Source organism: Euprymna scolopes, chromosome 40 (genome assembly GCF_053919585.1).
Source record: "Euprymna scolopes isolate OS-2025 chromosome 40, ASM5391958v1, whole genome shotgun sequence".
Classification (NCBI taxonomy): Eukaryota; Metazoa; Mollusca; class Cephalopoda; order Sepiida; family Sepiolidae; genus Euprymna; species Euprymna scolopes.
This window is the reverse complement of record NC_136521.1, coordinates 10,621,527-10,638,488: the sequence shown is the minus strand read 5'-3', so window position 1 is coordinate 10,638,488 and position 16,962 is coordinate 10,621,527. Positions and strand designations below refer to the sequence as shown.

At 36.6% G+C, this 16,962-nt stretch overlaps 1 protein-coding gene across 2 annotated transcripts in view; it reads right to left on the bottom strand.

Moving 5' to 3' along the window:
• The window catches only part of LOC145265362 (plexin-A4-like), a 281,103-nt gene that overhangs the window by 30,823 nt on the left and 233,318 nt on the right, over window positions 1–16,962 (bottom strand). For both annotated transcript variants that reach the window (XM_080121145.1, XM_080121146.1), the window contains exons 16-19: window positions 13,294–13,399; window positions 11,189–11,325; window positions 8,280–8,444; window positions 4,558–4,651 (exon numbers count right to left, since the gene is read on the bottom strand). In XM_080121145.1, the coding sequence (XP_079977271.1) occupies window positions 4,558–4,651; window positions 8,280–8,444; window positions 11,189–11,325; window positions 13,294–13,399 (502 nt within the window). The remainder of the gene's footprint in view (window positions 1–4,557; window positions 4,652–8,279; window positions 8,445–11,188; window positions 11,326–13,293; window positions 13,400–16,962) is intronic.

Genomic DNA, 16,962 nt, shown 5'->3' with positions numbered 1-16,962 from the left:
TCATGGGAGATAACTCTATTTTACTAAGCGATTCATGGGAGATAACTCTATTTTACTAAGCGATTCATATGAGAATTTGGGACGTTAATTGCAAAGTTATTATTTTTTTTAAGAAAACATAACTTGCTTACAATATCACGTTAGCTGATAGTTAGGTTTAGCACTGATTGCTTTGGAAAAGTCAGAGAGATAGAGAGAGAGAGAGAGAGAGAGAGAGAGAGAGAGAGAGAGATAGATAGAGAGAGAGAGAGAGAGAGAGACACACACACACACATACAGAGAAAGTGTGTGTGCGTGTGTGTGAGAGAGAGAGAAAGTGAGAGGCAAATAGAGTGAGAAAGACAGAAAGAGAGAGAGAGAGAGAGTGTGTTGGTGTGTGTGTGTGTGTGTGTGTGTGTGTGTGTGTGTGTGTGTGTGTGTGTGTGAGACAGATGGAAAGAGAGAGTGAGAGACAGATCGAAAGAGATAGACGATATAGAATAAAATTGTTTGTGTATGTGGTGGTGGGGGTTAATTACTATACAGTGAGTGAGGCCGGGAGTTATAGACAATAACTTAGTAAGAGACGTTTGATTTATTCAGTTATTTATAAATTCCAGCAATAAAGCAAGTTATTTTCACACATAAATCAATCCCAGAACTAATGTATATATTTTATTAAGAGGGAAAGCAGCCATTTCTTTCCTTGTCACTAAGAAACAGATAAAGTTTATTGCACCAATGAACAGTAACTTAGAACCAAAAATTATGTGGAAACAGAGCTGGTCCATTAAAAATGTCTTTGTACGAGAACCACTTAAAACAAATCCTGGATTCACAGTGAGTTCTTTAAAAAATCTGTCGTTGAAAGGATGAAATTATTTTTATTGCCTCCTCGGAATGATTCAGTTTGGTTGTTCTGTTTTAAGACATGTTTTATAGTGGCAGAGTCAGTATAAGATAGATGGAATGTAAATCCTGTATATATATTTAACTAGCTGGCAGCTCGGCTTTGCTGGTTATGCAGGTTGGGTAATTAATATTAAAGAATCAATCCTCTATTGATTACTGGCTTGGGTGCCCAGCGTTGCTTGGAGGTGTGTGTTGAGCAAAAAAAAAAAAAAAAAAAAAGTGGTAATAGGCAGGCAGGCTCGAACCCGTACCGCGAAGGAGGAAAAGAATGTGAAAAAAAAAAAAAAAAAATGTGACGTCTTTGCAGTTGCGTCCGTCACCAAACCAGAAGAGGCGAAGGTTTAGATTAAGGCTAGTCAATCGACAAGAGGTGATCACTTTCGAAAATATTGGCGAAAAAAGCGGCCTCTCCTTGTAGAAAAGTGCCCAGTTGAGGGTGAAGGAATTAATGTTTTTAGCCAATTTTTTAATATTTGTCGTCTGTAGGGTCGAACTCCAAAACGATACTGATCTCTTGAAAATCCGTTGGCTCTGTCGAAAGTTTTAGGCAGACATACAGACATACATCCATACATTCAAACAGACAGGTGAGATTTATATTATAGACTAGCGAGGGGTACCCGGCGTTGCCCGGGTGTTTGGAGGTGTGTGTGGAAACTCCGGGGGTGGGGGTGGGGGTTAAAAAAAAAAGTAAGTATGAGGATCGAACCCGAACCCTTGAGGCAAAGTTGTAAATTAAAGTGTGAAAGAAAAAAAACGTGCAACGTTAACCATTGCCCCACCGCGACATGCTAATGCAAACATGTTGGAATTTATTTAATTACTTGGATTTAGCAGGTACCCGTTTTAATGAGTTAATGATGTCAAGTTTGACTGCGGGATTTCATTTACTGCTGAACGCTTTTTTTCCCCCCTAAGATGTTATAGGAAAAAGACTAACCCACATGCGGCGAGCGACAAATGTTGAATATTTATCTTCCTGAAATCGAGCAAATTAAATAGACAGGCGAGCTTCGTTGTTAACTGTGAGATATTACGATTTATATGTGATATAAAAAGTTTTAAAAAGTTGTGAAGCGAGCGACCGCGTCTCTGAAAAAAGCCTTTTGTAGACACACAGAAAAAGCGAACACACATACATACATACATACATACATACATACATACATACATACATGCATACATTTTCGCTTTTATATTTATAGATTATATATTATGAGGAATAATTTGCCAGGTGAACTAATTCACAAAAAAAAAAACTTCAAAAATAATAATGATAATCTCATTCATCATATACCGTCTGTGTTTGTTTACAATGTCATGTCAGCTGATATTTGGGTTTGATGATGAATGCCTTGGAAAAGTCACTTCTGATTAAGACTTATTTTTCAAATATGCAAACAAAGAAATGATTTGCGGCGATTTTAAATGGTACTTCTTTATTGTAAATTGAACTCTAAAAAAAAAAATTAAAATAAAATGGTGATTTTTTTTTTGTTTTTTTTTTTTACACAGTGATCACCACTTATCAAGGCCCGGAAGCCACTCAGGGATAAGGGTTATTGCGAGTACATTACGTTAGTGTGGAGATTTGATGAAGTGTTTACTTAAGGGGGCGGTTCATTAGGAATTTGTTAACGTTGGACTTGAAGACATCCAAGTTGTAGTCCAGTGGGAAGCAGGCAGACGGAACAGAGTTCCACAGGCATGCAGTTCTAAGAAAGAAGCTTTGTTCATGGAATCCGCGTTTTGATTTAGGCACAGATATAGAGTGGGGGAAATTTTTCACAGTGGATTCAGCTAGACGGGTGTTTTTCGTGAAAGATTGGCGAGGGGGGACCAGAGATTGGAGTTCAGACGAGCACCTGCGATGGAAATAACGATAAAACAAGGATAGGCTCGCAACGTCTCTTCTATGGGAGAGAGGTTGCAGGTAGAGAAAAGGGCATCCCCCACTAAGCCACGAAGTCTATTTTGTACTCTGTCAAGGCAGGATAGGCTGTTTTTTAGAAGCTCCTGCCCAGATATGGCAACAGTATTCCATCCTTGGACGTACTTGGCTCCAAATTATAATAAAATCTGTTTTTTAAGAAGAAAGGATTTGCTGAAATTTTATTATCTCCCTACATCTAAAATTTCAAGCATTTAGACCCCAAATTGGTGGAGGAGTTTGGTAGAGTTTTCAAAGGTCAAATCGTTGAACTTTGACTTCTTGAAAGTCAAATTTCTGTCTGAAAATCAATTAAAAAGATTTTCCCCAAATCTCAATACCCCTTATGTAAAATCTCGAGTCTGTAGACAAATTGACAGAGTAGTTTGGTAGGGAAATGCCCACACACACACACACACACACACACACACACACACACACACACACACACACAATTTCACTTTTATAGTTATACTAGCAGTTCTTCCCAGCTGTTCTCGGGCCCTATGTACTGTTTATAAATTTATGTGCATATGTATTTGTATATTAAAAAGTTTGACTCGTGTCCAGGTAACCTACATCTAAAATTTCAATTGTTTAGACCCAAACTTGGTGGAAGAGTTTGGTAGAGTCTGCAAAGGTCAACTCTTTCAACTATGACCTCTTGGTAGCCAAATTTTCGCCCCAAAACTGATTAAAATTTTGCTTCATATCTGAATACCCTTTATGTAAAATTTCAAATGTTTAGACCCAAAATTGGCTGAATAGTTTGCTAGAGACCGCAAACGTATAATCTTTGGTACTTTGACCCCTTGGCAGACAAATTTTTAGCAAAAAAAAAAAAACGATTAAAAAGCTTGATGTATGTTTGAATACACTTTATGTAAAATTTCAGATGTTTAGACCAAAAATTGGCTGAGAGGTCAAATTTTTTTAACTTTGACCCCAATTTTGACCCCTTAATATTGTTTGGGGCGCAAATCAAGTTAAAAAGTTTGATCCACATCCAAATAGCTCACATTTCAAATTTCAAATGTTTAGACCCAAAATTGGTGGAGGAATTTGGTAGAGTTTTCAACGGTCAAATCATCGAACTTTGACCCCTTGGCAGCCAAGAAAACCAATTAAAAAGAGTTTCCCTAATCTTAATACTCCTGATGACAAATCTGAAGTCTGTAGACTGAAATTGACAGAATAATTTGGTAGAGAAATGTACACAGACAGACAGACAATTTCACTTTTATAGATATAGAGATTTTATAGATAAGGCTGATATTCGACTCTTTCTCCAACTCTAAAGTCCCCGTTTATATCTAAAACTATATTTCTAATTTATTACATCATCACGTGATTGTTTTCACCCAATCCGTTTGTTATTTTTCCCACATTCTAAACTGGCCCCTTGATTCCAAATTCCTCTTCCAATTCAAAGCATAATTGTCAGAATAATATTCCATTCTATCAAGCTATCATTCCTAAATTATTATTTATAAATATTTCATTCTAAAATACCTATTTTTGGTGAAATTCCATTTAGACTTACAAAACACAATCATGATAATAATAATAATTGGTTAGTTTATTTTCCGACGTTGCCTAGAACCAACAACATAACATCTATATCAACCCTTTTCAGGTTATTTGATGCTGAATCCAGTAATTTTGAGAAAAACAAACTTTCGAATGCAGTTTATTAAGATGAATGTGAAACCACAAAATGAAAAAATGTAACTCACCGCCTCTTGAACTGTGTTGTTGTATTTGATAAAAAGTTTGGGGTCTTGAATGAGGTCCAAGTTTGTGCCCGTAACTGTCAAAGTCGTACCTCCACTGAAGCCAAAAAAAAAAAAAATTTTTTTTTTTTTAAAAAAATATGTGAGGATTATGTAGGCTGTTAGCAATGCAGAAAAATGTAGAAAAAATTTAAACAGGACAAAACTATAATGTTTCTGAATTTTTGAGATGAGGTTGATAATTTGTATTATTTGGATTGTCCAGACTACTGTTCTGGGTTGCTATTCTTACGTTTCGACCAATTTAACCAAAAGGTGGTGGAACAATGTAGGGAATGCCAATCAATCGACCCTGCACCGGCTAGACATAAAAAAGGGGAAGTGTATGTTGAAGAGAATTTGCGGAGATTGGCCATTGACATCATACATTATCAACATGAACCGCATGTAACTATGATAGATTGTGGGCCTGGGAAAGTAGTGATATGGCAGAAAATCAAGAACGAAACAGCAGAAGAGGTAAAGAGAGTTGTCGAGGAGGTTTTTATGGAAAGGGGTCCAGTAGAAGAGGTGTTGGTGGATAATGGTACGTCTTTCCGCTCGGAAGTTTTTAGAGACTTATGTACGAAGTGGAATGTGGGGCTATATTTTAGAGCTGCATGCCGTCCAATTGGGAATGGAATTATAGAGAGGCACCATCGCACTATAAAAGCTGTGACATCAAGAAGCCAGATTTCGCCCCAAGAAGCAGTTTTTTGGTACAATATGACGCCGAAGGCTGGTCAAGACGAAAATTCAGTGCTGCACCAGTCTATTTTTTTTTTGAATGGCGACATCCATTGACTGTAACACAGAGAGAAGAACAGGTCTGCGTGGACATCGCAGTTGGTGAAGAGGTGTGAGTGAAACCACCCAATTCTCGTTGCACGACTCGCTGGGGAAAAGGTACAGTGACTGAAGTACTCTCCAAAAACAAGGTAGCGATTGACGGAATGCCTCGTCACATTTTAGATATACAGAGAGTCTCCTTGCCATCAGAGGAAGGGGAGGTTAATGCTGAAGTGTCTGAAGAAGAGCCTCTTTGACGGTCGCACCGTGAACAAAGACGCCCAGACTATGGCAGACTATGATACTAATTATTGATCTTAGAGATCAAGGGGGCGTGTGGTTAAAAGTAAAGAACCTTACCTCATGCCTCGTGTGGCTCGTGTTAGGAAAGAAAAAAAAAAGAGAAAATAAAAATGGCCGCCCCCTGGTATTTATGGACTGAAAATCACGTGATGTGACGAGAGGGGGAGGGGGTATGCAAATGAGATGTGGTTGGGTCTCTCTATAAAAGGGCCGTCTTCTTTATTTTGGGCGTCAGTGTGGAGAGTGCAGAGAGAAGAGAACAGTTGGATTTGAGTTTGAGACTTTTGATCTGAGGTTGAGTTCAAATTTAACGACATAAATGTCTCACCTTCGTATTAAAATATGATAAAAGAATTATCACATTCGTGATGATGTACGAAGAATATAAATGTCTCTTCCTCAGTATTTCCATCATCGGTGTTATCCCTGTTCTGAGTCCCCGTTATACATGTCCCTGATATGACCCCCCCCCATGCAACACACCTGAGGAAGGTCGGAGGTTACATCGATCAAAACGTTGTGAAAATCACACTCAAGAAGAGAACAGTAGTCCGATGAATCCAAATAATACGAAAAACTATAATGTTTCTGAATTTTTAAGATGAGGATTGATAATTTGTATTATTTGGATTCATTGGACTATTGTGATGTTTTTATGAAATGGAAAAAAGCGATAAGTCATTTTCAACTTTGGTACTTGTACAGTTTAATCAAGACATTAAAAAATGAAAATATCGAAAAAAAGTTTATATTGTATGCATCCGTTATGGAATGAAGTTCTCTGAAAAAAAATTCACTTAATTTCATTAAGTAGTTTTTTTTTTTTTTTACAACAAAAAAAAAAAAATTGATGATATCGAGCAAAAAGTTCGATTTTTTGGAAGAAAAGCTGGTATTAGTATTTTATCGTTATTTTCATGGCAGGTGCTCGTCTGAACTCCAATCTCTGGTCCCCCCTCGCCAATCTTTCACGAAAAACACCCGTCTAGTTGAATCCACTGTGAAAAATTTCCCCCACTCTATATCTGTGCCTGAATCAAAATGCGGATTCCATGAACAAAGCTTCTTTCTTAGAACTGCACGCCTGTGGAACTCTGTTCCGCCTGCCTGCTTCCCTCCGGACTACAACTTGGATGTATTCAAGTCCAATGTTAACAAATTCCTTATGAACCGCCCCCTTAAGTAAACATTTCATCAAATCTCCACACTAACGTAATGTACTTGCAATAACCCTTATCCCTGAGTGGCTTCCGGGCCTTGCTAAGTGGTGATCACTGTGTAAAAAAAAAAAAAAAAAAAAAAAAATTAAAGATGATGAGCGAGTGTCGGCGCTTTAAACTGAGTTATCTCCCCGTGGCGTGTTCTAAAAATCCGAACAAAAATTCAAAGATGTCTACCTTCAGCGTGCCATCATAAAAACATGTTTTTCTGCTGCAACAAAAACAAAAACAAAAAAACTACTCGATCAAATTAAGTGAAATTTTTTTTTTCCGGAGATCTTCAGTCCAAAACGGATACGTACAATATAAGCTTTTCTCGATATTTTCATTTGATTAAACTGTACAAGTGCCTCATTTTATATTAAAAAAAACCCAACATCTTTTCTGATTCATAAAAACATCATACAATCTGAATTCTAACGACTACAGTTTGTTGAAAAAAAAATAAAAACATTTTTTCTTTTTCACCAGTCATTAATAACATCCACTGTGTAGTTTCACCTGAAGAAGATCGGAAGTTACATCGGCCGAAACGTTGTGAAAATAACAACCAAAATGGCAAGAGTAGTTCGGACAATACCAATAATCTTCCCTACAGCCTCTTTCCAGAGACGTTGCGAGCCTGTCTCTGTTCTAGCGTTTAAATGGTATAAATTGGGTAGAATTTGATTATTTAAGGGACGGTTCAACAAGAACTTGTTTACATTGGATTTGAAGACTACTATGTTGTATTCAATCGGGAAGGATGCCAGCGGAACAGTGTTCCACAGGTGGGCAGTTCTGGGAAAGAAGGTTTTTTCATGGAACCTGCGTTTAAATTTAAGCACAACTACTGGGGGAAATTGTACATAGTTGTTATAGCTAGTTGAGTGTTGCTTGTGAAAGTTTGGCAAGGGAGGATCAATAGATTGGAGCTCAAATGAGCACTTGCCATGAAAATAAGGCTAGAGCAGAGACAGACTCGCAACGTCTCTTCTATGATAAAGAGATGAAGCATAAAAGATGAAGAAGAAAATATGGTAAAAAAAAGATGAAGCAAAAAAAGATAGGGCAAAAAAGATGAAGAAAAAAGAAAAAAAAAACGAAGAGAAAAGATGAAGGAAAATGATGAGGGAAAAAATAAATAAAAAAGATGAAAAAATGATGAAGCAAAAAAAAAAAAAAATGATGAAGCAAAAAAAAAAAAATGATGAAGCAAAAAAAAAAAATGATGAAGCAAAAAAAAAAAAAAATGATGAAGCAAAAAATAAGAAGAAAAAGGAAGAAAAAAGATTAAGGAAAAAAAGATAAAGAAGAAAATAAAGCAAATAAAATAAAAATAAAAAAACAAAACAAAAAACAAAAGGTGTTAAAAAAAAATAGTTTCATATTGACCTCAAGATGCTACGCTTCGGTTCCACCATTGTGATGATCGGATCCTCCTCAAAATTAAATTTCTTGTCCAGTTTCTTTAACAGACCTCCAAAGTTGACTTCCACATTGCCACTGGTGATGGACCCCTCGGCCGCAGTGACGCATTCAATAATCGAAGCATTTTGTCTGTGAAAGAAATAAAAGAAGAAAAACACAACAAATTAATAAACGTTTATAAAAATCATCACAATGTTCTCTGAATAAATACCTCAAAGATTAATCGCGTCAAAATTTTAGATTATTACATTTGTCAACTTTTTTTTACTTGGAAGTCATCACTTCTCAAGGCCAAAAGGCCACTCAAGGATAAGGGTTAATGAATGTAAGGTGGTAGTGTAGTAATCGTTAATGGTGTAGATTGGGTAGAATTTGATTATTTATGGAGATGGCTCAACAAGAACTTGTTTACATTGGATTTGAAGGTTACCATGTTGTATTCATCCAGGAAGCAGACCAGCAGAATAGGCGATCAATTCTGGAAAAGAAGCTTTGTTCATGGAATCTGCACACATAGAGAGTGGGAGAAATTGTATTTAGTTGTTGTAGATAGTCGGGTGTTTTTTTGTACAAGTTTGGCTAGGGGGATCATAGATTGGAGTTCAGTCGAGCACTTGCCATGAAAATAATGCTAGAACAGAAACAGGCTTGCAACGTCTCTTCTATATTTTTTTAATATTATTTTTGTCAACATTTATGAATATGGGGTGTTTTTTTAGAGGCAGTGAACTTTGAATTGACAACTCTGTTTCCTTTAATTGCAGATTTGGCAACTATCCGTTATTTTGAGTTCATTGATTATGCAGTTTCAGTAGGAGAGGGCCACAATTAATTGATGAATGGAATGAACCTATCACCTGGCCATGCAATGTAACCCCATTAGATTATTTTCTTTGGAGATATGTAAAGTCCCATGTCTATGCTGATAAACCAGACAAAATAGACCACTTGGGAGACAATATTCGACACAGTATTGTCGAAATACTGTCTAATTTAATGTGTAGAGTTGTGAAAATTAGGCCTCTAGATTATGCTATATACGTGCAATACTCGAAATTGTATTTAAATTATAAATGCCGAAAGTTAATCTTTGGAAGAAACCACATATTTGTATGATAAAAATATTTTTCTGTGATGTATTTTAATTCAAAGTTCGCCAGCTTAAAAAAAAAAAATATCACACCATCATTCTTGTCAATATTTTTTGATATTATTGCATAGGCATAAGAGTTGTATGTCCCTGAACAGGAAGTAATCAGGGATGATCTCCCCTGAACAGGATGTTACTTTTTGCATTGAGCTCAGTAACAAGCTGGAAGGACACATTTCTCCACTTTACACAACCATCTATTATATTAATACGGTTGTCGCTACGGCCATTATCATCCTAACCACCCCTTTAAAGGAAAGTGGAATATTCAAAATGGCTTATATAAAAAATGATGGCGCTCAGCATAAAACAAAAAAAATTGTTGTCGCTGTTAAGGCAAACACGTCCTTATTACATAATAGACTAACCGTGACCCGTTGGGTCAGTATGTTATATTAGCTATGGAATTCATGTATGAGCGTGACACTTGTGACGTAAAGAAAATAGTTTTTTGGGACATAACAGAAACATTTCTATGAAAGTATATTAAAATGAAAAAAGAATATAGATAGATTTCTATGAGTCGTTCTGTTTATTATAATTGATTAATTTTGAAAAAAATTTTTACAGTGACTGAATTATAAGCGGTTGGCCATACTTATAGGTAAAAATGTGCACTGAACAGATACCATAATACTTATTATAGTGAATTTCAAATTTTGATATATCTGCTTTTTTTTTTACATCGTTCATTTCTGTATTACGTTTAAGTTATTTTAAACCCCACTCTTCCCATGTTAAATTATAATTTTGAAATAATAACGTCACTATTTCAGTGCGCAGGTTATGCGCGCATGCGCAACCGGATGTCGTAAACCGGAAAGTGGGTTACATATATCGTTACAAGGTCATTTGAGTTTTATAATTATATAGATTAATACATTATGTTATGGTTCCGTAGTTTGAGGACCATTAAAATCTTTGCATTTCAGGTGAAAACATTATTACCTGCTTATATGTCATGTTGTCGCTCTGCCCGTTAACATGCTGAAAGTGGAATATTCAAAATGGCTCGTAATAATCTATATATATAAAAGCGAAAATGTGTGTATGTATGTATGCTAGTAAATAATAAAAGGTCATGTCATATGCTACTGGTACCATGTAACCCAGTACTACCTGCCTCATAGTCGGGTCACCGGCGACTAAACTGGTTCCCCCACCAGACTTGTTTGGTGAGGAGGGCGGCTAGTCTCCCTGGAGGATTAAAAACAAGACCTTCCAAAGGGCGAATGAACTCTTTTTCTGGGTCAACGGCCAACTAGCACCGAGTATATTTGTGTGTGTGTATATGTGTATTGGGGTAGAGAGGGCTCCCGTAAGCCGTGGTGAAGGCAACCTTTCTAGGAGAAGCAAATCTCTGATTTAAAAAACCATAAAGCGGGAGACCAGTACCCGCATTAAGCTGGTCTGCAGTTTAACTTGTTGCTGGCTATCTTGCTCTTGCTTGTTGCTGGATCTCAACATTTTGAACCGAGAGAGAGACTTAGCTGTCGTACAAAGCTAAGACTCTGTAACATCATCTTTGTATAGATACTCCCTCAGACATTTGGGCTCATGGATTTTAAATGTCTGAGGGAGTGGCACTCGTCTGACAAGACGTTGCAATCATCAAATAATAAAAACAAAAAAAAGTTGTTTATTATAATTATTCTTTTCGATATTTCTGAATTATCATTATCGACGAAAATTTGTCACCCCAGTTTATGAAATGTAGTCTCACCTGACGATGGCGCAAGGATTACTGCCGACCGTAACGTTCCACATGCTGCCTGTGTTCATGTGTTCTCCATGGACAATAACATGGGTCCCGCCAGATTTGGGTCCCTTGTTTGGAGTGATGTCTTTCAAGGAAGGATTCTGAGGGGGGAAAAAAAAGAAAAAAAGAAAGAAAATTACAATTACATAAACGAATCTATTTTTATCATTAATACAGGGTGGAATGATGAAATTAGCTCCCTAGAAAAGACAACATGATTCCATTTCCGTTTGATAAAAACTGGTTTCTTTTTTTTTTTTTTTCGCAGATCATCTACTAGTTGGCCAGTTGTGTACAAATCCCAAGAGCGATAGGAGCCTTCTATCATGTCCGAAAGTGACACAATGGTTAACAAACAAGATTGGAGATACGCCACTATATAACTCATGCTCTCTACTGATCCAAGATATGACAACAGGGCCATTGCCGGCACCCTCAAACTGCATCGCTGGATTGCCATGAATAACAGGGACTTGCCCAGCATGATGAAAACAAAGTTTCCGGCTATGGTTATTGTCTTTGGCGTGGTTTCAAGTGAGGGCCACATCATGCCACCTCACATCTTTGAAGTCGGCTTGAAAGTCAACACCAAAGTGTACCTGGATGTGCTGAAGAGTGTGGTGATCCTCTGGTGCAGTCAGGTTGCCGCTGACTGACGCTGGGTGTGGCAGCAGGACTTGGCACTGGCCCACAAGTCCTAAGAGACCCAGGCTTGGCTTCAGAAGGAGTGCTATGAAATGTACCTTTCTCTTACTTCCTTCCTCTTCTTCCTCGAACGGAATCCGCTGGACTACTTTGTTTGGTCATACGTTGATAAACATCACCAACATGACCTCCCACAACACCAAAGCCAGCCTGATAGCCACCATTTGTCGAGTATTCACCGAGCTCCAGTTGACGCTTGTAGAAAAGGCATGCTCCCAGTTCTGAACCCCCATTGAGGCGCTGATTGAGACTGAAGGTTGTTACATTGACTAGATATCAGCTCTACTACATAATCAAGTTACCTAAATTGATTTTTTTTCAATAAATGGTTTTAAATAAAGCTGTAGTGTTGTTTTGTTTAGGGCGACATTTTTATCATTCCACCCTATAATAATGAACTTCATAGCAATGAAGTACTTTAAAAAGTATTTAGTCCAGCTTGGACGATTCATAATATGAAAACATTTTTCATTTATGACCACAAAAAAATCCCCAACAAAACAGAATAACGTTAGATAATTCATTAAGAAATGAAGAAACTGAACTGATGCTTGATTGAAGAATTTACATTCTTCGTTGCATCATCAAATGTTCGACAGACATTATTTTTCATTCCATGGAGTTTTGAAAATTTATACTTTTCTTATCAGAGGAAGTTAATAGTCCAGTTATGTTAAATAAAAGAAAACAGTTTTGGAAGAGAATAAAATTTGCAAATCTGGTTGCAGGAATGGGAAAGAAAATAGAAATTATGATAAACAAAAATAAGAATTCATCAAATATTCAACAGAGGTTATTCCTTATTCCATGAAGTTTCTTATCAGAGGAAGTAAATAGTCCGGTTATGTAAAAGAAAAAAAAAAAATTTTGGAAGAGAATAAAATTCGAAAATTTAGAAATTGAGGTTTTGGAATCTGGTTGCAGGAATGGGAAAGAAAATAGAAATTATGATGAACAAAAATAAAAATTCATCAAATATTCAACAGAGGTTATTTCTTATTCCATGGAGTTTTGAAAATTTATACTTTTCTCATCAGAGGAAGTAAATAGTCCGGTTATGTAAAAAAAAATAAATAAAATAAATAAAAACAGTTTTGGAAGAGAATGAAATTAGAAAATTTAGAAATTGATGCTTTGGAATCTGGTTGCAGGAATGGGGAAAAAATAGAAATTATGATAAACAAAAATAAAAATTCCATGTTAAATCTTGAGGATAAAGAATAGAAGTTGAATGTTTAGAAACACAAATCTAATTGCGGGAGTAAGAAAAATGATATAATCTGATGATACAATAAATTAAATCTTTTCATCAATCATTAACTTTCTTATTATATATATATGAGTGTGTGTGTGTTCACACTTACCACGAATTGGAAAATTCCATCAGACTCTGCTGGATATTTTCCAGCCACTGTGACTTTTATCGTTCCACTGGCGGCTTCTTTCTGCACTTCTGTTTTGCAGTCAAATCTAAAAACATGATGTTAGCAAATGGTCAGTTCAAGACAATGGATTTGGTAATGATCAATGCAAAATATGGAATTGGTAATATAAAATAATATATATAAGTATGGTAATGGTCAATATAAAATATGGAATTGGTAAATAGTCAAAATATGAAATTGGTAAATAGTCAAAATATGAAATTGGTAAATAGTCAAAATAAGGAATTGGTAAATAGTCAAAATATGAAATTGGTAAATAGTCAAAATATGAAATTGGTAAATAGTCAAAATATGAAATTGGTAAATAGTCAAAATATGGAATTGGTAAATAGTCAAAATATTAAATTGGTAAATAGTCAAAATATAGAATTGGTAAATATTCAGTTTAAAATATGGAATTAATAATTGTTCAATTCAAGACATGGAATGGATAAATGGTCAATTTAAAATATGGAATTGGTAAATTCTAAATATGAAGTTGGTAAATGGACAATTTAAAATATGAAATTGGTAAATGGACAATTTAAAATATGAAATTGGTAAATGGACAATTTAAAATATGAAATTGGTAAATTCTAAATATGAAATTGGTAAATGGACAATTTAAAATATGAAATTGGTAAATATTCAGTTTAAAATATGGAATTGATAATTATTCAATTCAAGACATGGAATGGATAAATGTTCAATTTAAAATATGGAATGGATAAATGGTAAATTATAAATATGAAGTTGGTAAATGGACAATGAAATTGGTAAATTACCAAATATGAAATTGGTAAATGTTCAATTTAAAATATGGAATAGATAAATGATCAATATATAATGTGGAATTTGTAAATGGTCAATTTAAAATATGGAATTTCTATTGACAGGATACAAAACCGTCTTTGAAATCAAATGGGTGATAGTCTATTCATTTTCTTATTTCCTCTTTCTCACAGAAGAGACGTTTCGAGTCTATCTCTACTCTATTGCTATTTTCAGGGCAGGTGCTCGATTGCGCTTCAATCTATGGTCCCCCTCTATAAAACATTTGAAACAAATACTTGTCAAGCTATAACAACAGTAAGCAATTTCCCTTGAAAATTCCCTGAGCAAAGGTTCTTTCCTAAAACAGTCCGTCTGTGGGACACAATATCGTGGGATCACTTCCCAAATGACTATAACATGGTCGTTTTCAAATCTAATGTAAATAAGTTCTTGTTGAACTATCTTCTTAAATAATCAAATCCTACCCCTCCCCCATTACCAACCATCACGATGTTTTACAGTCAACCCAAGACTCATTAATCCTTGTCCTTTAGTAAGTGGTCCTTGCATTTTAGTAAGTGGTAAAAAAAAAAAAAAAAAAAAAAATTCCTCTCTTAGCTGATTTTGAGATGCTAAGTTTCATTTCCATATAGCAGTGTGGACAAGAGGTAAATATTTATATGCTGCCCATCTCAGTATGATGTGACACAAGGTCAGGAATTAGGGATGTCCAGCTAGCGCCCCTAAAGTAGGGGCACTCTGGCCTAGCAAAAAACTGCCTGAGCACCTCCCCAGTGGCATTCCCCAGTAGAGGCACCTTAAGCAATAAGCAATAAACTTGCCCCACCTAAAAGGTGGATGGCAAAGCCTGGGAGGGTGGACCTCCTAGGTAATATCTAGGCGGCGTAGCTCAGTCCAACAGGTACTGGGGCAGTTCCTAGCCCCACAACTGTCGGGCTGACTTTCAAGAACAGATTCTTGACTGGTACTTTCTACCCAAGTCTCCAAGAAACTGAAGACTCATCATCTATAATATAAACCTCACCTGTCTGTTTTTATGTATGTATGTATGTATGTATGTCTGGTGGTCAAGGTTTGGTGTGGACGTAGGTTAAAAGAACACAGATGTCTAAGCATCATACTGCGCTTCACCCAGACAAATCAACCCCACGTGCATGTCATGATCACTGCCATGCAGACAGGGATCTGATGAACGGCGAGTGTCCTGCGCCATATAACTGGACCTCCACTGCCTTGTGGGCCAAGGTTCTATTAACCAAAGGCTAAGGGTGAGGTGACCCTGATAGAAACCTCCAGAGGAGCTTAGGCCCTGTCAGCTACGACATACATGACCCACCGGCATGTGGAGTATGCTTTGGTGCCCAGCAACCTAAGTCCCAGTCATGGATCAAATGGCATGGTGGGTGTAGAAGGCAACCTCTCTAGGAGAAGGAAAACCCTGATATAAAACCTGTGGCAACTGCTGCTTCCAATGATGTTGACTTGCTCTTCTTTTTGGTTCAATGTGGCAGTTGTTCAGAGAGTGGGATTGTCTCAGTGCCAAGTCTTTCCTCACTATAAAAAGCTTCAAGCACAGGCATTTCTTGATATGTAATGGAATGCACACTTTTGCTATCAGTGTGTATCTCGATAAGAAAAAGGCTTGCTGTAGCTTGGAACGGCAAACGGACATTCAATGAGGACTGATGCAGATATGGGCGTGAATGGCAATAAGGGCTCTTGAACTTCCAGGGTCTGGCCTGGTAGGTGTTCAGGACATCACAGCTTGGACTCGGTCATCACTGGATGTGCTGGATTATAGAAGGTTCATAGAGGTGACCGTCTGGCATATGCTGCTAGTTGCGCTCATGTTTGCGTTATTTGAGCCAAAGCACTCGAGAATGAGTTGCTGCCATCATATATGTTTCGCAAAAACTTTAGAGAGAGGCGACGGGCTTTCACGAGATCAGTAGCATTTCGAAGCTTGACCCTTCGGACAACAAATATCGAAAAATTAGCCAAAAACATAATATTCCTTCACCCTCAACTGGGCATTTTTCTACAGTGAGGTTGTCACTTTTTTTTCATTGCTATTTTCGAAAGTCATCCTCTCTTTTTGGATTGACTAGCCTTAATTTAAACATACGTCACTTCCGGTTTGGTGATGGATGCAACACCAAAGACGCCACTTTTTTTTAAAGTTCTTTTCCTCCTTCATGGTATGGGTTCGAGCCTGCCTGCCTACTACAACTTTTTTTTTTTTTTTTGCTCAGTACACACCTCCAAACACCCGGGCAAAACCGGGCACCCATGCTAGTAAAAATAATGGATAAGAGGCATATCACGAAAATTGAATAATAATAATAATGAAATGACACCTACTTTTATTTCAACAAAATTGTGTGAATGCAGAAGTCTGACTCATTTAAATTAAAAAAAAAAAAATAGACAAAACCAAATTCCATAATAGTTATACATATTTTTTTTTTTTTTTACATGGTAGTCACCACTTATCAAGGCCCGCAACCCACTCGGGGATAAAGGTTATTGTGTGTACATTAATCAATGGGATAGTATCGTAGTAATTGTTAGTATTGGAGATTTGATAACGTGTCTTACTTAAGGGGGCGGTTCATCAGGGATTTGTTTATGTTGGACTTGAAGACATCCAAGTTGTAGTCAGGTGAGAAACAGGCAAACGAAAGAGAGTTCCACAGACGTGCACTTCTAAGAAAGAAGCTTTGTTCATGGAATCTACGTTTTGATTTTGGCACAGATAAAGATAACATCAAGAAGAAAGGAGTTTAGTAATTATAATTAAAAAGGAAATAGCTT